Raw genomic sequence first — 27,893 nt, 5'->3', positions numbered from 1 at the left:
TCTATCAAGTGGGCACCCTCTCACACAGGGTAACGTCTAAATTTTCCCTGGGTGGCTGTGGAATCGGTCAACTGAGGACATCACCAGCACCCTCGCAACCACCAGCTTTCTCCAGGTCCAAACACCCCAGCACGCAAAAGGATCACAAAGCAATCTCGCTCTCCAAAGCATCCATTTTTAATTCAGATACAGGAAATTCAACATTATAAAATCCATTAAAAACATTACTTTTTTTTGTGAAAACTTGGGCTTAGAGTATTTTTACAAAATACCTTCCCTGTAATCGAACCCTCTCCCCCACTCATTTCAGTGTTGTCATGGGATTTTTTAGTAGGGTGTCAACCATTTACCCCTTGAGTCGGACAATACTTCACCAACATTTCCCTAGCACCTGTCACCACCTCATAACGCCCCAAAGCACTTTACATCCAATGAAGTGCTTCTGCGATGCAGCCGATGTGTACACAGCAAGATCCCACTGCATTGAAGCCAATGCCCGTTTTTCTTTTTTTGGTCACTTTGATTGACCCCCAACGCCCTCCTTCGAAATAACGCTGAGGGTTCTTTTACGTCCACCGGTGAGGGCAGACGGGGATCTGGTTTAACGTCCCATCCCATAGACGGCTCCTTCTGACAGTGCGGAGCTCCCTCAGTGTTGGAAGCAGGGAGTGTTGGCCTGGATTGTGCAGTCTTCAAAGGGCAAGGGGGAAGGGCCAGGAGAAGTGGCTTCCAACATCTGATCTTGTGACAAGAGGTGATGGTTACAAAGTCATTGGAGACATAGCCTGAGTTTCAGATTGTGTGTGTGTGTGTGTGTGTGTGTGTGTGTGTGTGTGTGCGTGCGTGCGTGTGTCTTTCCTCTGTAACACACCCCTTCCAGTACATCCGGTGACAACACTGCTATTTGCCCGACCCAGCCCCTTGGCCCCCAACCTCCTCACCCAGAAAGAATCCCCTACCAAACATTAACTCATGATAAACCCTGATACCCAAAACGAATACCCCACATAGCAAAACAGTAAAACAGTTCAGTGCTACCTGGCAAGATATTGTACAGTTTAACTGCAATTTTAGATGCCCTGAACATGCCAGTTTTTTTTAATTAATTCACAATATTAGACAATACCACATTCAACGCATTCTCCATCTCCCACCCTGTCCCTACCCCTTCCTTTACATTACAAACTGTGTCTGACACAGAATTAAACCCACCCTGGTTATCACAGAGATACTGGAGATAGAAAAGAAGGGCAAAGGTCATACAAAACCCCACCCCATCCCTGGCTGAAGGCCCCGGACGCTACACGAAGGAAGGAATCACTTTGCTGCCATGTACAAAACACACAAATATCCTTAAAAAATAATATGCAGAGGGCAATGGATATCACCAGCCCCCACCCCAGGGCACAGAACCCTAGCCTCATCGTCCTCCCTCCCTTCGCGGTCTTGTGGCTCCAACAGCTCCAAGTCGCCACGTTCCCAAAGCGATGAAGCCCCTACATCCCATCTTGCTCACACAGGGACTGGGTCTCAAGGGGTGGTGGGGGGGGGTGTCAGGGGGGAGGTGGGTGGCTGCTGCTCAACCAGTGAGCTGGCCATGAGACACCAGGCCTTCTGTTCTTCCTGACGGGCCCAGGGCTTATTGTTCCTCCACAGACTGAGGCCTAGTGTCTCCCTACAGGCTCAAGGCTTGCTTGTCCCTTGTCCCAGGGCCTGTTTCTTCCCCCATCCCCAGATCCGAGGCCTCTGGTCCTCCCACAGACCCGCTTGTTCACACCCTCCCACCCCAACAGGCCTAAGGCCTGGTTTCTCCCCACAAAGTCTCTTGGCCTGGCTCGTTCCCCCCTACCCCAGACCTGAGGTCTGCTTGTTCCCCTTACCCCAGACCTGAGGCCTAGTGTCTCCCCACAGGCCTGAGGTTTGCTTTCTCCCTACCGCACCCCCATGCAGAACCGAGGCCCGTTGGTCACCTCCCTCACACCCGAGGCCAAGCGACCACCCCCTCAGGCCTCGTGCACGTGGGGTTGGATATTGAAGCTGGAACAATCGAGGCTTCACACACGTGTGGAGAACCGGGAAGGCTGCTCCTCCGTGTCGAGTATTTAATACCAAAATCACTTTCCTCCTGTACAATCCAAGGAAGCGGTGAATCCATCCCCTCCAGCCCCAGATGCCCAATCAGCGCTTGAACATCCGACAGCAACCGCCAACAGCTTCGGGATGTCCTGAGGTCATGGAAGGCGCTACATAAAAGCAGGTCCTTTATCTGAACGCTTCCGTTTACAAGCCCGATAAGGGTCTAACTCGATTCTGACCCAAAGCTTCTGGGGGAGGGGGGAGTGGGGGGCAGGCGTATAGGAGGTTGAGGGAGCCCCAGACATCCACTGCCCTTGTCTGAAGGAGGTGCTTCCTGAGTATTGCTCCCTGAACGGCCTGGTTATATTCCTAAGAATACGTCACTCTGCGATTCAGGAATCTGTCTGTCAGAGATAAGGAGAGATTACACAGAAGACTGAGGCGCAAGACTGGCAGTTCAGTCCAACAGTTCAAAGTAACAGGTGCCACTCTAAGCAGAATTAGCAGTACAACTTCCGCCTCCATCGGCCTGCCGACAACACCTTCCATTGAGATAGCGCCCTCAGCCTCCACTGTCCTGAGCTGCTTGATTTGGAGTGTTATCAAACAAACGTTTGGAAACTTTAGGACTGCAAATTTGGTTTGAGGAGTGTCTCGGTCAGGGAGGCAGAGGGTCAGGGAGAGAATTCCAAAGCTTAAGGCCTGTAATCGAAGCTCTTTGTTGTGTCATTGGAAAGCACGGAAAAGTCCCAAACCCCAGGGGATGTGTGTCATGCCGAGTAGCTCTTACCCCGATGGCTGGGTTACCCACCTGCCTGGATTACCCTGGGGCCTCTCGGGATTGAAAATTAATCGTTGTTAATCAGAAATAATAACTGAGTCTGGGTCATCCAATAGGCTGGGGAGACCAGGATGGTGGGAGGGATGAGTCAAGAGAACAAGTGAGAGGAACTCCAGGTGTTTAGGGTAACGTCATACAGGTCAGCCACTTCACAACCTGACGTTGGAAGGGGAGGTGGGAAAAATGGAGTCCAATCCCTCCATCGCCAAGTCCTGGGACATTTCCTAATGCTCCCAAAACCCAGCTCTTGGTACAGCAGACAGAGCTCCCCCCCGTTCACACCAGAGGAGATTCCTGTTTAAGGCACTTTGGGTTCCTTTGCCTCTCACCCCCTTGCCTTGCTGCCTTGCGTTACCAGGAAACACACGGCAGCTGACGCTGTTTAGGATTTCTCGGCCGACTCCTGGCAAAGACCCTTCCCCCTGACCGCATGGCAGAAGCGCCAAAGGCCGGGTGACGTGGACAACTCCACTCCCCTGGGCCATTTTTTCGGGTTGTCCATTTCTTTCTCCAAACTGCCCCACTCTTCTCCCACCTCACCACCAAGCGGAAGACCCTGTCTGTTTCCAAAATCCTGGCCTACGAGTCTGGTCGAACATCTCTCCCCTCGGGCACCAAAGGTCGATACCCCTGCGCAAGTCACCGACCTTGGCAAAGGGAGAAGGAAGTTCCTTGGGATTGGAATTACATTGGATTTGACAGGCAGCCAAACTCAACTGGAATGTTGTCAGGCCTCAGTTTCGGCAGATGCCTCCTCCAGGACTGACTGGAGTCAAACCAAATGGGAATAAAGGGGAAACTCCTTTTTCCAGTGGGGTGGAGATCTCTGCCACAGGGTGGGATTGAAGACAAGATCAGAGAGGTATAAATCCTAAGAGATAGGTTTAGAGGGATATGGGCCAAATCCGGGAAAATGGGACCTTGGCTGGCATGGATGAGTTGGGCCGAAGGGCCTGTTTCCATGCTGCATGACTCAGTGAGAAGCGGATTTGGGGGACTGAGCTCAGAGAGAGGGAGGAGGAATGGCCTTCTGACACACACACTCTGGAGTTTGGAAGAATAAGACTCACGAGGTTCTGGGAGGTGTGGACAGTGGATGGGGAGCAAGAACCGGGTGGGGCACCGTCTCAGGAATGGGATGTCCCGTTTTGGTCTGTGTTGAAGGGGGAATTTCTTCAACTCGAGGCCCAAGACCCTTCGGAATTCTCTCCCTCTCGGGGGCCGTGGTTGCCTCAAGGCCGCGGCCTGTGGATACTCCCGGGGTTGGTCGGAATCCGGGGAAAGGCACAAATCCGCCAGGACCTCCATGGGGGGAGAGACTCCCACGTCACAGGACAATGGCGGAGGGGGAAGGGGGGGTGGTGGGCGGGAAGGATGGGGGAGGGAGGAAGAGGGAGGGGGGATGGGGGATGAAAGAGGGAGGGATGAGGGAGGGGGGATGAGGGAGGGGGATGAGAGATGAGGAAGGGGGAAGAGTGGGGGGAAGAGGGGGAGGGAGGGGGAAACAGGGAGGGGGAAAGGGAGGAGGGATGAGGGAAGAGGGAGGGGGAAGGGGAAAAGGGGGAGAGGGAGGGGGGATTGAGGCAAGAGGGGAAGAAGTGTGGACCCGAGGAGAGGCTTGACCGGCTTGCTCGGCGGCCCCTCCTCTCCCCTCCCCGAGACCCTCCGGCGGTGCAGCGGGGCCTGCTCCCTGCTGGTGCGGCTGCGCCTCCTCCTCTAGTTGAAGAGCTGGGGCTCCTGCAGCTGCTCGCTGTGGCGTTTCTTGATGTGTTTCTCCAGGGTGCTGTAGATGCTGAACGGGACGTTGCAAGTGTGGCAGCGGAAGACCTCCTTGCCGGGCTGAATGTGAGTCTTCATGTGGCGGGTCAGCTTGCTGCTCTGGGTGCAGGCGTAGGGGCAGAGCTCGCAGCGGTAGGGCCTCTCGCCAGTGTGGCTGCGCCGGTGCACTGTCAGGTTGCTGGCGTTACGGAAAACCTTGCCGCAGAACTCGCAGGCATTGCGCCGACGTCCCTCCCAGCGGCCTTCCCCCTCCCTGCCGCCGTTCCCGGCCGCCCGCTTGGGCGTGCTGTGCCCGCTGGCCGTGCCACTGTCTGCCGACGCGTCCTGGGGAGGGGTGGATGGGCACGAGCCGGCGTTGTTCTCCCCGGAGTTCTCGGAGGCTGGCGAGGCCCGGGGAGCGGGGGACGGCGAGGAGGAGGAGGAAGCAGCCGGCGGGGGGGGAGGGAGGGGCGGGGGGGCGGACGGTTGCCGGGAGGCAGCGCAGTCGGCCAGCCAGCGGGAGTAGAAGTTGGAGCCAGCCTCCTCCAGGGGTAGGCCTGGCTCGGCCTTCACAGCCTTGAGGGGGGCCCGCAGCAGGCCGGGTCCCGGCGGGGGGCCCAGCAGCCTCTTGGCGTGGAACCCAAAGCCGTTGGCCAGGCCCGGGGGCGGGGGCGAGGCGCCGGGACGCTCGGCCTCGCCGTTGGCCAGCTCGGAGTCCGACGTGGGCCCATTGCCCTCGCTGTCCGATCGCTCGGTCGGCTCCCCCGGCCGCGGATCCTCACCCGAGTTCGGCTCCACCTTCAGCATCTTAATCTGTTGGGCAGACGGAGGTTTCGAACATTAGTGGAGGCCATTCAGGCCTTCAGGGCCAGCCCCATGGCAACGATCCCATTTCCCCAACTCCCAATCCATCCCCATTGACATAAACATCTATTTGCCCATCTGCACTGTCTCCGTAACTGCAGCACTATCAACAGTGTAATACAGCACGGAAACAGGCCCTTCGGCCCAACTGGTCCATGCTGACCAAGATACCTCATCCAAGCTAGTCCCGTTTGCCCGTGTTTGGCCCATAACCTTCTAAACCTTTCCTATCCATGTACCTGTCCAACTGTCTTTTAAATGCTGTTATTGTACCTGCCTCAACCACTTCCTCTGGCAGCTTGTTCCATACCCTCTGCGTGAAGAAGTTGCCCCTCAAGTCCCTTTTTAATCTTTCCCCTCTCACCTTAAACCTACACCCTCTAGTTTTTAGATCCCCTTCCCTGGGAGAAAGTGTGCATTCACCTTATCTATGCTCCTCAAGATTTTATGCACACCCACAAGGTCACCCCTCAGGCTCCTACACCCCAAGGAATAAAGTCCCAGCCTGGCCAACCTCTCCCTATAACTCAGGCCCTCGAGTCCTGGCAACATCCTTGTAAATCTCCTCTGCCCTCTCTCCACAGTTTGATGATGTCTTCTAGCACAGGTACCCTCACTGTTGGAGGGGAACCAAGAAATAAGGAAGGAGGGAATGGAGCGAATGGTATTGCTCTCCAGAGAGCCAGCATGGATGTGATGGGCCAAATGGCTCCTTGCGTGTCATTAGGATAAACCTGGAAATGAGTGGGGCCTCAGCAAAGGGTGAACACTTCCAGGGAAGCAAAGCAAATAAGTGGCAGAGATAGACATCACATAAGACCAAGTGCAGAGCCATATTTACCGTTTCATGTTTAATATCGGATCTGAGTTTTACTACCTCGATGTACTTATGTATGGCATGATCTGCCTGGATGGCACGCAAACAGACTTTCTCATTGTACCTCAGTACATGCAACAATAAACCAATACCATGCCCGCTAAGAGTGAGGCACACAGCAGGATCCCAGAGTAGAACCAAGCCCCGGCCTGCCTAAAGAACTGCATTGCCATAGCATCTTTCATGTCCCTGTCAGACCACTTTAAACCCCTCCCCAAACCCCACTGAGCAGAAGGGTGAAAAAGCCTGTGAAGGCGGCTTTTGGGGCCTTCATCAGTCAGGGCCCTGAGTACAGAGGTTGGGATGTTATGTTGCAATTGTACAAGACGCTGGTGAGGGCGCATTTGGAATCTGGTGTTCAGTTTTGGTCATCCTGCTAGAGGAAAGATGCTATTATGCTGGAAAGTGTGCAGAGGAGATGTACAGGGAGGTTCCTGGACTCAAGGAACTAGAGAGAGATTGAGCAGATTAGGACTTCTTTACTGGAGTGTAGAAAATGAGGGGTGATCTTTCAGAGGTGGATGAAATCATAAGGGGTATAGATAGGATGAATGCACACAGTTTTTTTCCCAGGGTTGTGGAATCAAGAACTAGAGGGCATAGGTTTAACATGAGAGGGGAGAGATTTAATGGGAACCTGAGGGGCAACTTTTATCACCTAGCAAGTGGTCCGTATACGGAACGAGCTGGCAGAGGAAGGGGTTGAGGCAGGTACAATAACAACACTTAAAGGACATTTGGACAGGTACATGGATAGGAAAGGTTTAGAGGGATATGGGCCAAACACAGGTAAATGGGATTAGCATAGATGGGCATCTTGGTCAGTATGGACAAGTTGGGCCGAAGGGCCTGTTTCCGTGCTGTATGACTCTGTGAATCTATGGAAAAACTCCTTTTGTTTATTATTTATATTGAGCATGGTGAGCAGTAGGACTGGCAGTCACAAATAGTCGAATTGGGTAACAGAATGTGCTGCACCGTCCAGTTGGCCTTGGGAAGGTGGGACATCATGAGGATGGGCATGTGGACTGACCAATGGTGTGAGTGTGGGTGGTAGGGGCATCAGGTCATGTGATGCCACCTTCAGGAGTTCTGACGGGAACTGGCAACTCTCGTCAACTGGGTGTCAGGGGCTCGGCTAACAAAATGGACCATCTCTGGTTGCTGGGCCAATGAATATTCGTGCACAAGTTTTTATTTTCCCTAAACACCTTCTGTGCTTAGTTGCCACCAATTCCAGCCCATGAGTGAATTCACTGAACACACTGGTCAAGGTTAGGACTCGAACTCGTGGTCCTTAATGGGCTGGTCCAGCACTGAATTATCACAATTACATATCACCTTGGATAGCAAAGCAGTAAGTCAGGCATGTCCTCACCTATTCTACACACACACACACACACGCATCTACGCACAAGCATGCACACATTTGCGTGCACACACATACATGTGCACACACAGCCATATACAAACACAAGGTACATACACTCGTGCACATACAGTATACACGCAAGTGTGCGCACGGTACACAAGTAGATTCCCATCTCTCATTCCTTCAGCTACCTGTGCCCCAAGCTCTGGACTTCTCTCCCCCTTTAAGATACTGTAAAACTCTGCAGCCACCCCAATACCCACACAGTGACTTGCTGGCAACTGTCAGCTCCCCTGTGCGATATCTCAGGACATTAATCACGCTACAAAGTATGTCTCTGGTTGTCGATCAGGAAGAGAGCAACCGGTGATACGTTTTGCCTTCTCCAGCCTCAGGGATCAGGCTGGGTGGGGGTGGTGGGGTGGTGGTGGGTGTCAGCACAGAGTGGGGAACATGGAACCTCCTGGTTCCCTGGATCTAGTCTGCTGGTTTACATCTCCACATACGAGAGGTTACCCTAAACTGTGCCAATGACCTGAACTTCTATTGAAGATGGTTCTTTTCCAGGTAAAAGCCCAGGTAAAATCCCTGGGACAGAGTAGGCTGACCCAAGATATCACTAGGTGATTCCCCTTTCGGAGCAGACATTAAACCCAAGCCCTGCCTCATCTCTCCTCTCCACTGAACACTAAACATTCCCTAGCCACCTAGTTCCAAATAGATCAGGCATCTTCCTCCCACTGTCCTGGGCCAATAGGAACAGGGTTCTGATCCAGCAGCCAAGATTAATCACTGATCCCTCCCCATCTAAGACCATAAGATACAGGAGCAGAATTAGGCCATTCAGCCCATTCAATCTGCTCTGCCATTCAATCAGGGCTGATTTTTTTGTTTCTTGACCCCATTCTGTCTTCCCATGACCCTTCACCTCATTACCAGTCAAGAACCTGTCAACCTCTGCCTTAAATACACACAATGACTTGGCTCAACAACCCTCTGTGGCAACGAATTCCACAGATTCACCGCCCTCTGGCTGAAGAAGTTCCTCCTCATCGCAATTTGAAAGGGACGTCCCTTTATTCTGAGGCTGTGCCCTCAGATCCTGGACTCTCCCACTGATGGAAACATCTTCTCCACTGCCACTCTATCCAGTAGGTTTCAATGAGATCCACCCTCATCCTTCAGAATCCAACAGAACTCCAATCTGTTGGCTATCTGTCTATCATCCACAAGTCTATCTATTGATCACATTCCCTCTTTCCCTCAATAACCAGTTAACAAAAATCTCAGATTTAAAATTATCAGTTGATCCCAGCATTGCTTATCCCCCCAGCTGCCAAGATGGGATTCGAACTCCTGTGTCTGGATCAAAGGTCCAGACCTCTGCTTGCTATCCCAGTGATTTAACCACCACAGTAACCTACCATGTGGAAGAGAATTCCATGTTTCCCCACCCTCTGTGTCTACGAGTGTTTCCCAAATTCACTCCTTATTGTCATTTCCGGGAAGATTTTCTCTCCAAACTCCCATTAATATCTTGTAAATTTACATCAATTCATCCCATAACCTTCAAAATTCCAGGGAATACAATCCTGGTTTGTGGAATCTCTCCTCATAAATTGAACAGTTGACTCCAGAAATTATTTAGAAGGTTTTATACTAGTCTCTCTCTTCGAGCCCAATAATAAGTTGTTCTTTGCAAAGAGACTGCATTTCTCACATTACAACACTTCAGAGAGGACTTTATTGGCTGTAAAGTACTCTGGATAGTCTGGAGGTAGTGAAAGGTGCTACAAAAATGCAATTCTGACCTTAATTTGGTCTCAGTTCTCCCTAATGGTGGTTTCTAATACTGGAATGGATGCACGGCTATGTGGATGTGGTCAGAACAGGTCATGTGTCAGAGTCATAGAGTCATTGAGCTCAGAAACAGGCCCTTCAGCCCGACTGGTCCATGCTGACCAAGTTTCCCATCTAAGCTAGTCCCATTTGCCTGCATTTGGTCCATATCCCTCTAAACCTTTCCTATCCATGTACCTGTCCAAGTACCTTTTAAATGTTGTTAATGTACCTGCCTCAACCACTTGCTCTGGCAGCTCGTTCCATATACTGACCACCCTCTTGGTGGAAAAAATTGCATTGCCCCTCCTATTAAATCTCTCCCTCTCAGCTTAAATCTAAGCCCTCTAGTTCTTGATTCCCAACCCTGGGAAAAAGACTGTGTGAATTCACCCTGTCTATGCCCCTCATGATTTTATACACCTCTGTAAGATCACCCCTCAGTCTCCTACGCTCCAATGATGAAAGTCCCAACCTGCTCAACCTCTCCCCATAACTCAGTGTCTCGAGTCCCATGGGTGGATGCTTAGACATAATATCAAGGAAAGGCATTAGAAGGTAAAGGAATAGAAGGTTAGCTAGTTGGGCCAAAATTGGACAGTGGCTTCATTAGTGCATTAACAGTTATAGCAGAGTGCAACAGTTCACCTTAAAGAAATAATAATTTACAAAGACTAAGTACTAAAACCTTGTCCTGGGAGAGACTATTCACAACCGTGCAGAGAGTCACGTCAAAGGAGACCATTCGGCCCGTGAGGTCTATACTGGCTCCTATCAATCCCATCAGTCCCATTTCCCCCTCTGGAGACACAAGAGACTGCAGACGCTGCAAATCTGGAGCAACTGGAGTGAGTCCAGAACCGAAACGTCGACTGTCCACTTCCCTCCACAGATGCTGCCTGACCCACTGAGTCCCTCCAGCGTTTTGTGTGTTGCTCCATTTCCCCTTCCCCTTATTTCCCTGCTCGCTCTCTCTCTCTCTCACATGCCCATCAACTACCCTGTTGATTCTTTCTGCTAATTACCTACAGTAGGGGTAATTTACAGCAGCCAACTGACCGACATAGAAGGAAACTGAATCCCCCAGCAGAGACCAGGAGAATGTACAAACTCCACACAGACAACCCCAGAGTCGTGATCGAACCGGGTTCCTGAACTGTGAAGGAGCAGCACTAGTTTCCGACTGTGTGGCACAGCGGGTCGAGCCGCCCCCTCACAGCTCCAGAGACCCGGTTCAATCCTGACCTCAGGCGCTGTCTGTGTGGGTGCTCCAGTTTCCTCCCACATCCCAAAGACATGCAGGTTGGTGGGCTAATTGTTGTTGCCCCCAGTGTGTGGGTGGGGGGTAGAATCTGGTGGGGGAGCTGGTGGGAATGTGGGGAGAATAAAATGGGATCAGTGTAAATAGTCGGCACGAACTCAGTGGGCCAAAGGGCCTGTTCTGTGCACATTATCACAGCGCTCTCACACATAGGAGCACAGCACACTGTCAGTGTTGTCCAATGAAATGCAGCAGGTTCATGCTATGGTAATGCACCAGAGGTCCAATTCTGGGCTCTTACGTTATTATAGGGCTGGAATAATTCCAAGGATAAGACACATTACTCCCATGGGGAGACCGGAGCAACTGGATTGTTCTCCTCAGAGCAGGGAAGGTTAAGGGGAGATTTAATGGAGGCATTTGAAGTTATGGAAGGTTTTGAGAGATCCAGTTGCAGAAGACAAGACATCTTTAGTAGTCACATGTACATCGAAACACACAGTGAGATGCATCTTTTGCGTAGAGTGTTCTGGGGGCAGCCCGCAAGTGTCACCGTGCCTCTGGCTCCAACATAGCACGCCCACAACTTCCTAACCCGTACGTCTTTGGAATGTGGGAGGAAACCGGAGCACCCGGAGGAAACCCAAGCAGTCATGGAGAGAACGTACAAACTCCTTACAGATAGCAGCCGGAATTGAACCCGGGTCACTGGCGCTGTAATAGCGTTACGTTAACCGCTACACTACCATGCCTGCCCTCAGGAATAGTAAAGGGAAAAAATAACTGATGGGGGTTGTCTGTAGGCCACCAAATAATAACATTACAGTGGCACAGGCAATAAACCAAGAAATAGATGTAGCAGAGGATGCGGAGAGTCTGCAGAGAGATATAGATAGGTTAAGTGAGTGGGCAAGGGTCTGGCAGATGGAGTACAATGTTGGTAAATGCGAGGTCATCCACTTTGGAAGGAAAAATAGAAGATCCAATTATTATTTAAATGGTGAAAGATTGCAGCATGCTGTTGTGCAGAGGGACTCGGGAGCACTTGTGCTTGAATCACAAAAGGTTGGTTTGCTGCAACCGTACAGGGTACTGGTGAGGCCACAGATACTGCGTGCAGTTCTGGTCTCCTTACTTGAGGAAAGATATACTGGCTTTGGAGGCGGTGCAGAGGAGGTTCACCGGGTTGATTCTGGAGATGAGGGGGGTTGGTCTATGAGGAGAGATTGATCACAGACTAAAGGGAATTAGCAAAGAAGCAGAGGGGGAGATTTTATTTTTAAAAACTTAGCAAGTTGCCTGACCTGGAACCGAGACACCCGAGGAACAGATTCAACGGGAACGTTAGAAAGGGAACTATAAACATGGAGCAGGGCTGTGGGGAGAGAGTAGTGGGGCGGAACTGAGTGCAGAGTTCTCAGGGAAATCCAGCACAATAGCTGTCAAACAAAGGCTAGTGTTTCTGCAGAGCCTCTTCACCTCCCCGGTCAATGCGCCTGTACATGCTTCCCAACCCACGAAGTAACAGGAGCCTGAAAACGGAGACCGATTGACTTGTGGATGTTCGGGGAATCGGGGAATTACAGGGAATAGCAGGGCTGAGGTAGAAGTTCAGTCACAAGTGGAGATGCAGGTACAGGTGGCTGACTGGCTTCTCCAGCTCTTTATTTTTATTTTATTCTTATGACAGCGTAAGAAATAGAAGAAATCATTTCGCCCCTTATATAGAGCCTTCTACAAGACTGGGCTGGGATTTCACTTCATAGAACAGTATAGCACAGGAACAGGCCCTTCGGCCCACAATGTGGTGCTGAACTAATGAGCCTAATCCCTTCTGCCTGCACACAATCCATATCCATCCACTCCCTGCACATCCATGTGCCTGTCTAAGAGCCTCTTAAACATCTCTTATCGTATCTGCCTCCACCACCACCCCTGGCAGCACATTCCAGGCACCCACCGCTCTCTGTGTAAAAGACCTGCCCCACACGTCTCCTTTAAACTTTCCTCCCTCACCTTAAACACATGCCCTCTAGTATTAGACATTCTGACCCTGGGGAAAAGATACCGGCTGTCTACACTATGCCTCTCAATCTTATGAACCCATCAGATCTTCCCTCAGCCTCCGGTCCTCCAGAGAAAACAACCCAAGTTTGTCCAAGCTCTGCTTATAGCACCTGCCCTCTAATCCAGGCAGCATCCTTGTAAACCTCTTCTGCACCCACTCTGTAGCCTCCACATCCTTCCTGTAATGGGGAGGGGGGGGGGCAACCACTTTCTTGCGCCAGACCCCCACATCCCTCGATCCCACTGGGGGTGGAAGCCAATTTGTGCACAGCAAGATCCCAACAACCCGAGAGAACATATTTTCTGCCCAGTCAGAAACAGTGAAGGATAAATAGTGGCCCCGATTCAAAAGCGGAGCTGTGGGATCTTAAGAGAGTTCAGAAGGTTTTATCCCAAAAGACAGCGCCTCTGACAATGCGGCACGTACTGCACAGGATCATCGGCCTCGTGTCACAGGTGGCCCCGGTCCATCACGGGCACAGCCCTCCCCACCACTGACAGCATATACAGGAGGCGCCCCTCAGGAAGGTGGCATCTATCATCAAGGATCCCCACCATCCGGGCCATGCCCTCTTCTTGCTGCGACCGTCGGGCAGGAGGTACAGAAGCCTGAAGTTTCACACCAGCAGGTTCAGGAACAGCTACTTCTCTGCAATCATCAGGTTCTTGAATCGACCTGCACAACCCTGACCCGACCTCAGCAACGGAACACTACGCACCACCTCTCGCACTGCCATGGACTTGTCTCTGATTGTGTTTTTAGTTTGCACTAACGTCTAATTTTTGTAGTCTTTTTTTTCCCACTGTCCTGTATAATTTATGGTCTGTGTGTTGTCTGTACCTATGTGCCTGTGTTGCTGCTGCAAGCAGGATTTTCATTGTACCTGTACCTCCCCGTGCTTGAGATGAGGAGGAATTTCTTCAGCCAGAGGGTGGTGAATCTGTGGAATTCGTTGCGGAGGTCAAGTCATTGGGTGTATTTAAGGCAGAGATTGAGGGGTCCTTGATCGGTAAGGGGGTTAAGGGTTACGGGGAGAAGGCAGGAGAATGGGGTTGAAAAGAAAATCAGCCACGATCAAATGGCGGGGCAGACTCAATGGGCTGAATGGCCTAATTCTGCTCCTGTGTCTTATGGTCTTACGGTACTTGTGCACGTGACAATAAACTTGACTACGACTACTCACCTTCAAGCCGAACTCCTCCTGGCCGCCAAGCGGTGAGGTGACGCCGGGGTCCTGCTGCCCACCTCGTTCATCCACGTACCTCCGCCGGTGAGTCGCCTGGTCTTTGGAAGCCCTGCCGGAGAGGGTGCCCGCGGCAGGCGGCCAACCGTTGAAGAGGCCGGCGTGGGTCTTCATGTGCCGCTTGAGCTTGCTGGACTGGCTGCAGGCGTGCTCGCAGAAGGGGCAGCGGTAGGGCTTCTCGCCGGTGTGGCTCCGCCGGTGCACCACTAGGTTGCTGGGGAACTTGAAGGTCTTGCCGCAGAACTCGCAGTCCTTGCTCCGGCCATGAGGCGAGCGCTGCCGCGAGGAACCGGCACTCCCGGGGACCTGGTGGCCAGGAGGGAACGCCGGGAGCCGATGCTGGTGGTGGTGGTTCCGGCGGGAAGGCCCGGGACCCCCGGCCAGGGTCCGGAGCCGGCGGGAGAAGTCCGGCAGTGCCCGTCCCGAGGCCGGCGAGGGGCCCGTCTCCTCCGAGCCGCTGTCGCTCTGGTCCGGCGGGCAGTGGAGGGGAGGGGCGAAGAGGAGGGCCCCCGCTGGCGAGCGGACCCGGAAGGCGGTCTCAGAAGCCCGGGGGTCCTCGAAGGGGCTGCCCTCCTGAGGCAGAGGCGACGTGGAGCTGGGGGGGTTCTCGGCGTTGGACGGCGGTGGGGGGGACTCGGCGTGGTCCAGCTCGAGGAAGATGTGGAGGCCGTGGCTGTACTGAGAGTGTTGTAGCAGGAGCCAGGCGCTGGGGAAAGGTTCCTTGCAGGAGTTGCAGATGTAACAGGCGGGCTCCATCTCATCTGTAGGGAGGCAAAGAAATGGCAGTGCTTAGGAAACCATTGCCCAGTCCCACTCACACACTGGACTCTGTTCTTCATTTCCCCACACCAAGGCATGCAACTACACACGCCAGCGCCTCTACTTTCTTATCTGGCATGTCACCGAACCCTCTAGCAAACTTCTTGCGCACCGGAGACATGGATGGTGGAATCTGGAACAACACACACAAAATACTGGAGGAGCTCAGCAGGTCAGGCAGCATCTGTGGAGGGAAATAGACAGTCGACGTTTCAGGTTGAGACCCTTCTTCAGGACTCCTTATTTCCCTCCATAGATGCTGCCTGACCTGCTGAGTTCCTCCAGCATTTTGTGTATATTCTACAGACACACTGTAGAAAGAATATTTTACCCGGCCACATGTAGATTAAAGGCCTGCCCCGGATTATTTGTTTGCCCTCGTTACATGCAGATCTAAGTCCCCGATTTATGCCATGCCTTGTATTACCTGTGTGCACCTCTGGACAACACCCACCATTGTTTGCCACCCCTTGCTCTCCAACCTAACTGACTCTGCCTCTTAAATTTCTCTTGCTGAACATTCTTACAACATCAGGACAGCTCCTGCTAAACTTTTATGTTGACTATCTTTCTCAGAAGCTGTCACCGAACACTAACTTCTACAGCTGCACTGTGGAAAATATCCTGACTGGTTGCATCACGACCTGGTCCAACAATTCTTCACAGAGGCTACAGAGAGTCACGGACACTGCCCGGTCCCCACCATCCAGGTCATGCCCTCTTCTCACAGCTACCGTCGGGCAGGAGGTACAGAAGCCTGAAGTCCCACACCACCAGGTTCAGGAACAGCTACTTTCCTACAACCATCAGGTTTTGAACCAGCCTGCACAACCCTAACCCTACCTCAGCAACGGGACACTACGGACCACCTCTCGCACTGCCGTGGACTTGTCTCTGAGTCTAGTTTTTTTGCACTAATGCCTCGTTTTTTTTCCACTTTATAATTTTTATGGAAACATATTTTGTGCTGTTGTCTGTACCTCCGTGCCTGTGATGCTGCCGAAGCTCGCTCTTCATTGTAGCTGTACCTCACTTTACTTGTGCACATGGCAATAATGTTGGATTCTGGAACAACAATCTGGAGTCCTGATGCAAGTGAAACGCTGACAATTTGTTTCCTCCCATAGACGCTGCTCGATCTGCCGAGTTCCTCCAGCAGATTATTTTTTCCTCTTCCTGTACCTTGCCTGTTTAAGTGCCTGTCTAAACACCTCTGAAACACAGTGATTGTATCCAATTTCACCACCTCCTCTGGCAATGAGGTCCAGATATCAACCACACTCTGTGCAAACTTATCCCTCAGATCCCCCCTACAATTCTTTCCTCTCCCTTTAAACCCATGCTGTCTTGTTTTCGATACGCCTACCATGGGAAAAAGATTTTGAACATCTACCCTATGGTGAGAGGGGGTAGGATCCCTTAAGGTGAGAGAGGGTAAGTTCAGAAGAGGTGAGGGGTACGTTTTTTTTTACTGAGAGAGTGGTGGATGCCTGGAATGCGTTGCCTGATAGGGCGGTGGAGGCAAATTCATTGGGGGCTTTTGAGAGGGGCTTGGATGGGCACATGAATGAGAGGAAAACAGAGGGATATGGGCATTCTGTAGGTAGGATTAGCTATGTCGGCACAACATTGTGGGCCGAAGGGCCTGTCCTGTGCTGCACTGTTCTATGTTCTATCTATGCCTCTCATAATATTAATTATTTCTACCAGGCCACCCCATAGCCTCCTGTGCTCCAGGGAATACAAGCCCCGCTATTTAATCTCCCATAACTAAAGTCGTCAATCCAGGTAACACCCTGGTGAACCTCCTCTGCACTCTCTCCAGTGCAATCACCTCCTTCCTGTGGTGGGATGACCAGAACTACACACAGTACTCACACGTGCAGCCAAACCAGTGTTTTGTGAAGTTGTAAAGGATCTTCCCAAAGCACCATTGTCTTGGAACAAGGGTTCGAGGCAGCCACCTAGGCTAGCAACATACATATGAATTAGGACATTCAGCCCATCGAGGTTCTCCTGGCTGATCTGATTGCAACTTCAATTCTGCACTCTCTTCTGTCCGCAGTATCCATGGCGCAATGGGTAGCGCATTGGACTTCTAGCGGTTGATGTGATTCAAAGGTTCCGGGTTCGAGTCCCGGCGGAGTCGAATTCTTCAATTGGGCAGGCACGGTAGTGTAGCGGTTAGCCTAATGCTATTACAGTGCCAGCGACCCGGGTTCAATTATGGCCGCTGTCTTTAAGGAGTTTGTACGTTCTCCGTTTCTGCAAACTCTACGCAAAAAGATGCATTTCACTTGTGTTTCGATGTACATGTGACTAATAAAGATAACTTGGCAGGCACAGTAGTGTCGCGGTTAGCGTAACACTATTACAGCGCCAGTGACCTGGGTTCAATTCCGGCCGCTGTCTGTAAGGAGCTTGGATGTTCTGCCTGTGTCTGCGTGGGTTTCATCCAGGTGCTCCGGTTTCCTCCCACATTCCACAGACGTATGGGCTAGGAAGTTATGGGCATGCTATGTTGGCACCGGAAGTGTGGCGACACTTGCGGGCTGCCCCCAGAACACTCTACGCAAAAGGTGCATTTCACTGTGTGTTTTGATGTACATGAGGCAAATAAAGATATCTTATCTTATTGCTTATCAGGAATCTACCTACTTTTGCTTTTAAAAAAAAAGCCCTTTGAGGAAGAGAGTTCTACACACAAGGAAAAGGAAACTTTTCCCAGGAGCAGAGCTGTCGATAACCAAAGGACAAAGAGTAGGAGGTACAGGCGGGATCAGAGGGTGGTTGGAATCTGGAATGACTGCCTGAGGGAGGCAGAAACTCTCACAACCTTTAAGAAATATCCAGATGAGGATGTGAACCAACAAGGCAGAGGACTACGGGGTAGATGGTATTAGTATGATGGGTACCTGATGGGTCGGCATGTATTTCGTGGGCCGAAGGGCCTGTTTCTGTGCTCTTACTCTATGACACTCTACTCTCAAAGAGAAAAAAATTCACCTTACCTCTGCCTTAAGAGGGCAGTCTCTTATTTAAAAAAAGTTCTAGATTCTCCCTCATGTGAAAAAAACACAAGAAAATAGGAGGAGGAGTAGGCCACTCGGACCCTCAAGTCTGTCCTGTCACTCAATACGATCATGGCTGATCTACGCCAGCTTCAACCCCTCTTCTGCGTCAGTTCCCCATCACCCTCAATTCCCCGATCTTTCAAATACTTACCTATCACTCTCTCTGCACCCACGTTGTCAAGAACCCTCAGGAAGATCCCACCAACAATAGCAACAGGACAACAACCAGAAGATCTATTTTGGTGATGGATAATTTGGTGATGGATAAGTCATAGACTCATAGAGTGGCTACAGCACGAAGGAGACCATTTGGCCCAATGTACCTCTGCTAGCTCTCTACAGAGCAGATTTCTAGTTCCACTGCCCGGCCCTTTCTGTGTAGCACAGTAGCGTAGCGGTTAGTGTAACGCTATTACAGCGCCAGCGACCCGGGTTCAATGCCGGCTGCTATCTGTAAGGAGTTTGTACGTTCTCCCCGTGTCTGTGTGGGTTTCCTCCAGGTGCTCCGGTTTCCTCCCACATTCCAGAGACATATGGGTTAGGAAGTTGTGGGCGTGCTATGTTGGCGCCGGAAGCGTGGCGACACTTGTGGGCTGCCCCCAGAACACTCTACGCAAAAGATGCATTTCACTGTGTGTTTTGATGTACACGTGACTAATAAAGATATCTTATCTTATTCTCCACTATATATTGATCCAAGGCCGTGATGGGATCTGCCTCTGTCACATCTGCAGGGGATGCATTGGAGGTCCAACCACACGTCAACACCACTGCCTCATCTTCCCCCACCCCCATCCCCCCCCCGCTCCAATGTGCAACCTTCCCCATTCACCCGAGGGTGCATAGACAGCCCTCATTTATCTGGGAGCCTGCAAAGTTCTTCCGAGAACGCAGCGTTTCCTCCGGCCTTGGACCTGGATTCCAGTGCCCCCAGTCTCCAGAGCGGGACTCGAACTCGTAACCTTCTGACACCCGAGGCAAGAGAGGGACCCAATGGGGTGTGACAGGTACCACGTGAACTGACACCGGAATGATTGTGACAAAAATTACAACAAGGGGAAGTATTTTTACAGGAAGTGAGTGCAGGTGTAAAATATTAATAGTTGTATCAAATATTATAATCAGACAAGCAGCAAACAGAAACTAGAGAGAGATCAGAGCAGATGACCAACAGCTCGGCCAGAGTCTGGTTTTATGGATCGCGCTGGGATAAGGAGTTAGGGGGATCCAGAGCTCAGGTACAGGCAACTGCAGGCTGGAGCTACTGAGCAGAGGTGAATCTTTCCTCCGGTGTTGGTGTCCTCCACTCCTTTTATCCCCTCTGTACCATACAAATGGACCCCAGTCAACTCTCTGTCCACACACCAAGGTTCGAAAGATTGTGGATTCAAGTGCATGTGACTAGAAGTTGTTCCAGATCCGAACAGGCAGCAGAGTGGCGCAGCGGGTAGAGCTGCTGCCTCACAGCACCAGAGACCCGGGTTCGATCCCGGCCTCCGGCGCTGTGTGTGTGGAGTTCGCATGCTCTTTCCTGGGTGCTCTGGTTTCCTCCCACGTCCCAATGACGTGAGGGGTTGGTGGGTTAATTGGCCGCTGTAAATTGGTCCCCAGTGTGTGGGTGAGTGGCGGAATCTGGAGGGGGAAGTTGATGGGAATGTGGGGAGAACAGGCTACAGTTACTGAAAGAATGCGATTGCGCTGACTTCAGTAGGCAGAAACAGCCTCCTCCCACGTCACAAAGGAGGACGATAAACCGTGCCGACCTGCTAAACCTGCTCCTGGCACCATCCCAGCCACGAATGGGAATTTTCTCCAGAACTCTTGGCCAACATCGATGTGAATGACTTGGATCAGAAGGTAGCGTGTTTGAAGACAACACAAACACCTGTGGAGCTGTAGTGAGGAAGGTTGTCTAAGGATAGAGAGGGACCTAGATCAGCTGGAAAGTTGGGCAGAGTGATGGCAGATAGAATTTAATCCAGACAAGTGTGAGTTAATGGGAAGTCAGATAAGATAAGATAAGATTTCTTTATTAGTCACATGTACATTGAAACAGTGAAATGCATCTTTTGCGTAGAGTGTTCTGGTGGCAGCCCACAAGTGTCGCCACGCTTCCGGCGCCAACATAACATGCCCACAACTTCCTGACCCATACGTCTTTGGAATGTGGGAGGAAACCGGAGCACCCAGAGGAAACCCACGCAGACACGGGGAGAACGTACAAACTCCTTACAGACAGTGGCCGGAATCGAACCTGGGTCGCTGGCGCTGTAATAGCGTTATGCTAACCGCCTCAAGATTCTGGTCGGATATAGAGTCATACAGCACGGGAACAGGCCTCTTGCGCAACTTGTCCACGCCAACCTAGATGCCCATCTAAGCTAGTCCTACTTGCCCACGTTTGGTCCATAACCTTCTAACCCTTTCCTATCCATGTCCCTGTCCAACTATACTTTAAAAGTTGTTATTGTACCTGCCTCAACCACTTCCTCTGGCAGCTTGTTCACATTCATCCCTCTCGTGCCCCTCAGGTTCCTAATAAATCTTTCCCCTCTCACCTTAAACCTATGCCCTCTAGTTCTTGATTCCCCAACCCTGGGAAAAAGACAGTGCATTCACCCTATCTATGCCCCTCATGATCTTATACACCTCTATAAGATTACCTCTCAGTCTCCCTCACTCCAAGGAAAAAGTCCTAGCCTGTCCAAACTCTCCCTATAACTCAGTCCCTCAAGTCCTGGCAAAATCTTTTCTGCACTCATTCCAGTTTAATAACATCTTACCTATAGCAGGGCGACCAAAACTGAACACAGCCTCACCAGCATCCTGTACAGCTGCACCATGATCTCCCAACTTCTATACTCAATGTCTTGACTGATGAAGGCCAGCGTGCCAAATGCCTTCTTCACCGCTCTGTCTGCCTGTGACTCCACTTTCTGGGAACCATGTACCTGAACTCCAAGGTTCCTCTGTTCTACAACACTCCCCAGGGCCCTACTGTTCACTGTGGAAGTCCTACCTTGATTTGACTTTCCAAAATGCAGCACTTCTCACTAATCTGAATTAAACTCCATTTGCCATTCCTTGGCCCACTTAGCTGATCAAGATCCCCCTGTAATTTTTTATCTACACAGTAAATAGCAGGGAACTTAGGAGAGTTAGGGTACAGAGAGACCTTTGGATGCAAGTTCATAGCTCCCTGAAAGTAGCAACATAGGTGAATAGGGTAACGATAAAGGAATTTGGTATAGAACGGTACAGCACAGTACAGGCCCATCAGCCCATGATGTTGTGCCAACCTATACAAACCTACTCAATGATCAATCTAACCCTTCCCCTCCTACAAAGCCCATAACCCTCCATTTTTCTTACATCCATGTGCCTGAGAGTCTTTTAAATGTCCCTACTGTATCAGCCTCTATCTACCAGTGTGTTCCAGGCACCCACTACTCCCTGTGTAAAAAAACGACCTCTGACATCTCCCCTAAACTTTCCTCCTCTGACCTTAAACTGACGTCCTCTGGTATTGGTCATTGCTGCCCTGGGTATACTTGCCTTTCTAGGCCGAGGCATTGGGTATAGTAGTTGGGATGTCATGTTGCAGTTGTACAAAACATTGGTTAGACTGCACCTAGAGTATTGTGTACAGTTCTGGTGTCCACACTACAGGAAGAACATGGCAGCAATAGAGAGAGTACAGAAGAGACTCACCAGGATGTTGCCTGGAATTGAGGGCTGTAGTTATAAGGAGAGATTGGACAGGCTGGGTTTGTTCTTACTGGAACTGAGGGGTGACCTTATAGAGGTTTATAAAATTACGAGGGGCATACATAGGATAGTTAGTCAGAATCTTTTCTCCCAGGGCAGGGTAGTCTATAACTAGAGGGCACAGGTTTAAGGTGAGGGGGGAGAAATTTAAAGGAGATCTGAGGGGTAGGTTTTTCACACAGAGGGTGGTGGGTGTGTGGAACGAGCTGCCAGAGGAAGTGGTAGAGGCAGATACAATTACAGTGCTTGGAGAGATACTTGGATAGGAGAGGCATAGTGGGATAAGGTGGGCAAACAGGATCAACCCAGACAGGATGAAAGGGCTCAGTTCTGCACTGTATATCTCTACAATTCTACAGTCATCCCGTTGCCAACAGAATGTGTGACCCAGTCAGAGGGAGGAGCTATTTCTTCTGGTGGTGTGGGAAGAGGACGGAGCCCAGAACGGGGAAAGGGTGTAATAGCTCAGAGTTAGATTCAGGGCAGGGGTTGTCAGGAGCATGAGGGGCAAGGGGGAATGTGGACACTGATAAGGCTGGGAGCCCGATTCCTTGTTTAGCAAGGTAGGATTAAGATACTGAAGGGCCATGTACTCCACGGATGGCAGGATAGTCTCAATGGGCTGAAGGGCCTCCTGATCGTATGTTGACATTTGTGAGATTCTGTTGCAAAATGAGCACTGTTTCTTGCCTTGCCCTGGCCCACTGCAAGCTCAGGGACTTGTAATATTTCTGCCAGGTGCTACTTCGTTATATTGATAATGACACAGGAGAAGGCTGTTTGGCCCATCTGCACCCTGCAGGCCCCAAGCCTTCATTTCCAGGCTGTTCCAACCCCCACCTGGGGTGCAGCTTGGTCACTGATCTTGCAAAGCGCAACAATCTGACACAATTTGCTGAAACTAAAGTCCTATCCCCCACCATAGACCATTCCTGTACAGCCCCTCCCTCAGTTTACGGACCCCCACAGACCGTTCCTGTACAGCCGCTCCCTCAGATTACAGACCCCCGGATTGTGAACAGCCCATACACACGACCAAGCATTCGGGAGACCAGTGGGACGGATTTGCCAGCTGCTCCAGGGCTGCAGGCATCTCCTACTGGGTGGGAACTCTGTGGCAAGATCGTTTCATCTTGCAGGGAAATCTGAATGGTTGAGTTAGAGGGCCCTGGTTTAACTACATGTTGACCTAGAGGGCATAACTTTAAGGTGACAGGGGAAAAGTTTAACAATGATAAACGGGGAAAGTTTTTTTCCCCACACAGAGAGCAGTGGGTGCCTGGAACAGGCTGCCAGGGGTGGTGGTGGAAGCAGATACGATAGAGGCATTTAAGAGGCTATTGGATAGACACATGACCAGGCAGGGGATGTAGGGATATGGACCACGTGCAGACAGATGGGATTAGTTTCATTTGACATCATGGTCAGCACAGACATCGTGGGCTGAAGGGCCTGTTCCTGTGTTCTAGGTTCTAGCAAGGCCTTAAACCTGGTTCTACTGAGCGACCCTTCTCTGTGCTTCCTAAGCATAGACAACCTACATCAGGCACCTCAAAGCACTGGAGAAATACCCACCAACGTTGCCTCTGCAAAATCTTTCAAGTCCACTGGCAGGATAAGTAAACCAAGAACATAGAACATTACAGCGCAAGAATAGGCCCTTTGGCCCACGATATCTGTGCCAAACTAATTAAACACCTAACTAAACCAATCCCTTCTGCCTACACATTGTCCATAATCCCTCCATTCTCTGTATATTCATGTCCCTATCTAAGTGCATCTTAAACACCTCTGTCATATCTGCCTCCACCACCACCCTTGGCAGCACATTCCAGGCACCCACCACTCTCTGTGGAAAAAACTTGCCCTGCACATCTTTTAAACTCTCCCTCTCTCACCTTAAATGCACACCCTCTAGTATTAAATATTTCAATCCTGGGGTAAAGATACCAGCTGTCTACCCTATCTATGCCTCTCGTAACCTTATAAACTTCTATCAGATCTCCCCTCAGTCTCCACTGCTCTAGAGGGCTTCTCCTTATAGCACATGCCCTCTAATCCAGGCATTGAGTCATACAGTGTGGAAACAGGCCATTTGGCCCACCAATTCTATCCTGCTCCTTTGCACCAATCCTACACTAATCCCATTTTATCCTTCCCACATTCCCATCAACTCCCTCCCGATTCCACCACACACTGGAAGCAATTTATAGTGACTAATGAACCTACATCTTAGGGATGTGGGAGTAAACTGGAGCACCCAGGGGAAACCCCCGGGGTCACAGGGTAAACGTGCAAACTCCACACACAGACAGCGCCGGAGGTCAGGATCAAACTGGGGGGTCGCTGAAGTGTTGAGTTAGCAGCAGTACCTGCTGCACCAATGTGCTGCCCCATATTTGTCTCACCTTTTGTAACGGGCAAAGGGTAACATGAACCACTGAGACTGCGGACACACCTACCATCGGCACAGATGCAGGGCTGCCCAGAAGATCTGGTTACAGCTCTGTCCACTCTCTTTGGTATTTTTCTAATCTAAATGTGCCCTTAGGAATTTATAATAAAATTTATATATAAAGAACAGAGGTGTTACTTTCAAATGGGAGGGATGATCATGGGATATGGAAATATCTTTTTTTTAAAAAAAGAGAAAAAACTCTTTGTATTCCCTAATAATCATGAGGAAGGCCAACATTTATTGCACAATCTGGGCAGGCACCATAGTGTAACGGTTAGCGTAACATTATTACAGCGCCAGTGACCCAGGTTCAATTCTGGCCACTGTCTGTAAGGAGCTTGTACGTTCTCCCTGTGTCTGCGTGGGTTTCCTCCCGCATTCCAAAGACGTACTGGTCAGGAAGTTGTGGGCCTGCTACGTTGGCGCCGGAAGCGTGGCGACACTTGCGGGCTACCCCCAGAACACTCCACACAAAAGACGCGTTTCACTGTGTGTTTCGATGTACGTGACTAATAAAGAAATCTTATCCTCTTTATCCCTGGAAGGCAGTTGAGAGTGAATCACGTTGATGGGTCTGGAGTCACATATAGGCAGGACTGGGTAAGGATTGAAGGATACTAGTGAACCAGCTTTGTTTCTCTCTCCTCCTGATCTACCCAGTTCCTCCCACACCCACCCCAGCGCCCCTCACCCTGTTTTTTTCTCCTCCCCCACTGCTCCCATCTGCCCTCCCCACCTCCCTTATTCGGTTCCAGGCTCCACCCGCCTCTCCTACAGATTCCACCATCTGCAGCCCTCTTGTCACCCCCCCCCCGTCACCTCCCGGCCTCTGTCGCTATTCCCACTCTCCCCTCCTCCATCTGCCTATCAGCCCCTCCTCACCTGGATCTACCTATCACCTGCCAGCCCCTATCTCACCCCTTCCCCTCTTTATGCTGGCCACCTCCCCTCTATTTCTCAGTCCTGATGAAGGGTCTCAACCCGAAACGTCGACTGTCTATTTCCCTCCACAGATGCTGCCTGACCCGCTGAGTCCCTCCAGCACACACACACAATCCGCTAGGTTCATTACTCATGCCAACTTTTCATCCAGATTTCTACCATTAACTGAATTAAATTCCCCAGTTACTGCAGCGGGATTTGAACTTGTGTCTCTAAGTCAGCAGGATTTGAACTTCCTTCTCTGAGTCAACAGTCTGAGCTTGAAGAGCGACTAACAAAAACCCTGCAGATGCTGGAAATATGAAATAAAAACAAGAATGCTACAAACACTCATCAGAGCTTTTTGGAAGGTTTCTGCCACTCATTTGCTTTGCTTCCCTGGAAGTGTTCACCCTTTGCTGAGGCCCCACTCATTTCCAGGTTTATCCTGTACTTCTAATGACACGCAAGGAGCCATTTGGCCCATCAGATCCATGCTGGCTGCCAGGAGAGCAATACTATTCGCTCCATTCCCTCCTTCCTTATTTCTCAGTTCCCCTCCAACAGTGAGGGTACCTGTGCTAGAAGATATCATCAAACTGGAGAAAGGGCAGGGGAGATTTACAAGGATGCTGCCAGGACTTGAGGGCCTGAGTTATAGGGAGAGGTTGGCCAGGCTGGGACTTTATTCCTTGGAGCGTAGGAGACTGAGGGGTGACCTTATAGGGGTGCACAAAATCATGAGGGGTATAGAGAGGATGAAATGAACACAGTCTTTTTCCCAGGGAAGGGGAACTAAAAACTAGAGGGCGTAGGTTCAAGGGGAGAGGGGAAAGATTTAAAAGGGACCTGAGGGGCAACTTCTTCACGCAGAGGGTGGTGGTTGTGTGGAATGAGCTGCCAGAGGAAGTGGTTGAGGCAGGTACAATAACAACATTCAAAAGACATTTAGATAAGTACATTGATAGGAAAGGTTTAGAGGGATATGGGCCAAACACAGGCAAATTGGACAAATGTGCATTTTGGTTGGTATAGACAAATTGGGCCAAAGGGCCTGTTTTCATGCCGTACTGCTCCATGACTAAGTACTGCCACCCAGTAGGATTCTGTTCATGTGCAAGGTAGCTATTGTTGGGTTATTTGACTGTGGAAGGCATCACCTAGAGCTGAATGCTGCACTTGCCCCAAGATCTATCTTCCAGCATATTTACACACAGTACCAACCCAACCGTTGAGCTCCATCCTACACATCCCCCTCAAACCCTCTGTTCTTGCTGCATTATCCAGGGGTGTGGACTATCGATCTGGAGATACAAGCGTGAATCCCGACACAGTTGTTGGGGAATTTAAACTCAAGTCAAAAAGTAAATACAAAATAAAAAAAGCAATTCTCAGTAATGGTGACCACAGAACTACCAGATTATTGTTAAAATAAAAACCCTGGTTCACCGAGGTTCTCCAGGAAAGGAAAGCAGCCATCTGACCTGGATCAAGTCAACCCTCAAACTTCCTGTCGGGAGGTGTTCCGGACACTTGGAGCTGGGCACCATTACTCCCCACTTTGTCTATCCCAATTTCTGCCCAGTGTAGACCTAGAGACAGATGAACCTTGGGACTGACTGCTTTGACTGGAGCCCCTGAGTTTGATTAACATCACCATACTGCGTGGAAACAGGCCCTTCTGCACACCAAGTCCTCACTGCCTATCAAGCTCATCCCATTTTATTCTCACCACATTGCCATCAACTGTCCCCAGATCCCACCACACACACACACACACACACTAGAGGCAACTTAGTGGGATGTGGGAGGAAACCCACACAAGTTACAGGGAGAAGGTACGAACTCTACACAAACAGCACCGAGGTCGGGATCGAACCCGGGTCTCTGGAGCTGCAGGGCAGCGGTTCCAACCACTGCGCCACTGGGTCGCATTTCATTAAGTTCCAGCTTGAACTTCAGGTGTGAGGAATGACCATTGCCCAGGAGAGCAGGAGAGCTTCACTGATCTTCATTACGCCGCCCATTCGGAGAGATCCTCTTACAGAGAGCACATCTAGAGAATCACAGTGACAGGAGGAAGTCCAGCCCATCGAGTCTGTTCTGGCCTTTAGATGGGGTTCTGCAGTTAAATCTTCCCTCTTCACCTTAACACTGTTTTGCCCCTCCAATAGCCGGCCCTAATGAATCTGCTTGCACTTCTCAGGAAGAGTGGCAGGGTCTTGGACAGTGTTGTAGAACAGAGAGACCTAGGGATACAAGTGCATAATTCCCTGAAAGTGGAGACACAGGTAGACAGGCTGGTGAAGAAGGTGTTTGGCGGAATGGGCGCTGAGTATAAGAGTCACATCACGGAAACCAGCCTCCCCTCCATGGACAGGTACATTGGTAGGAAAGGTTTAAAGGCATATGGGCCAAACGCAGGCAAATGGGACAGGCTCAGGTAGGCAGCTTGATCAGTGAGGATGAGTTGGGCCAAAGGGCCTGTTTCTGTGCTGTAGCCTTGTGAAAACCAGCCTCTTCTCCAGGATGGACTCAATTAGCAGTAACAACTCTGACCCAAATGTCAGATACCTGCACTCGCCCTATTGTTGGAAGTAGTCTCCTCTCCTCTTTCTCCCCGCCCCACGCTCTCAAACCAGCATCGCTGGAGC

At 50.8% G+C, this 27,893-nt stretch overlaps 1 protein-coding gene across 1 annotated transcript in view; it reads right to left on the bottom strand.

Annotated features, from left to right (window-relative positions):
• Window positions 1-161: 161 nt before the first annotated feature.
• Window positions 162-27,893, bottom strand: part of znf296 (zinc finger protein 296) — a 47,013-nt gene continuing 19,281 nt past the window's right edge. The window contains exons 3-4 of the mRNA XM_052044121.1: window positions 14,140-14,960; window positions 162-5,488 (exon numbers count right to left, since the gene is read on the bottom strand). Of these exons, the coding sequence (XP_051900081.1) occupies window positions 4,634-5,488; window positions 14,140-14,960 (1,676 nt within the window). The 3' untranslated portion in view covers window positions 162-4,633. The remainder of the gene's footprint in view (window positions 5,489-14,139; window positions 14,961-27,893) is intronic.

This window comes from Pristis pectinata, chromosome 35 (assembly GCF_009764475.1).
Source record: "Pristis pectinata isolate sPriPec2 chromosome 35, sPriPec2.1.pri, whole genome shotgun sequence".
Lineage (NCBI taxonomy): Eukaryota > Metazoa > Chordata > Chondrichthyes > Rhinopristiformes > Pristidae > Pristis > Pristis pectinata.
This window is presented reverse-complemented; position numbering and strand designations above follow the sequence as displayed.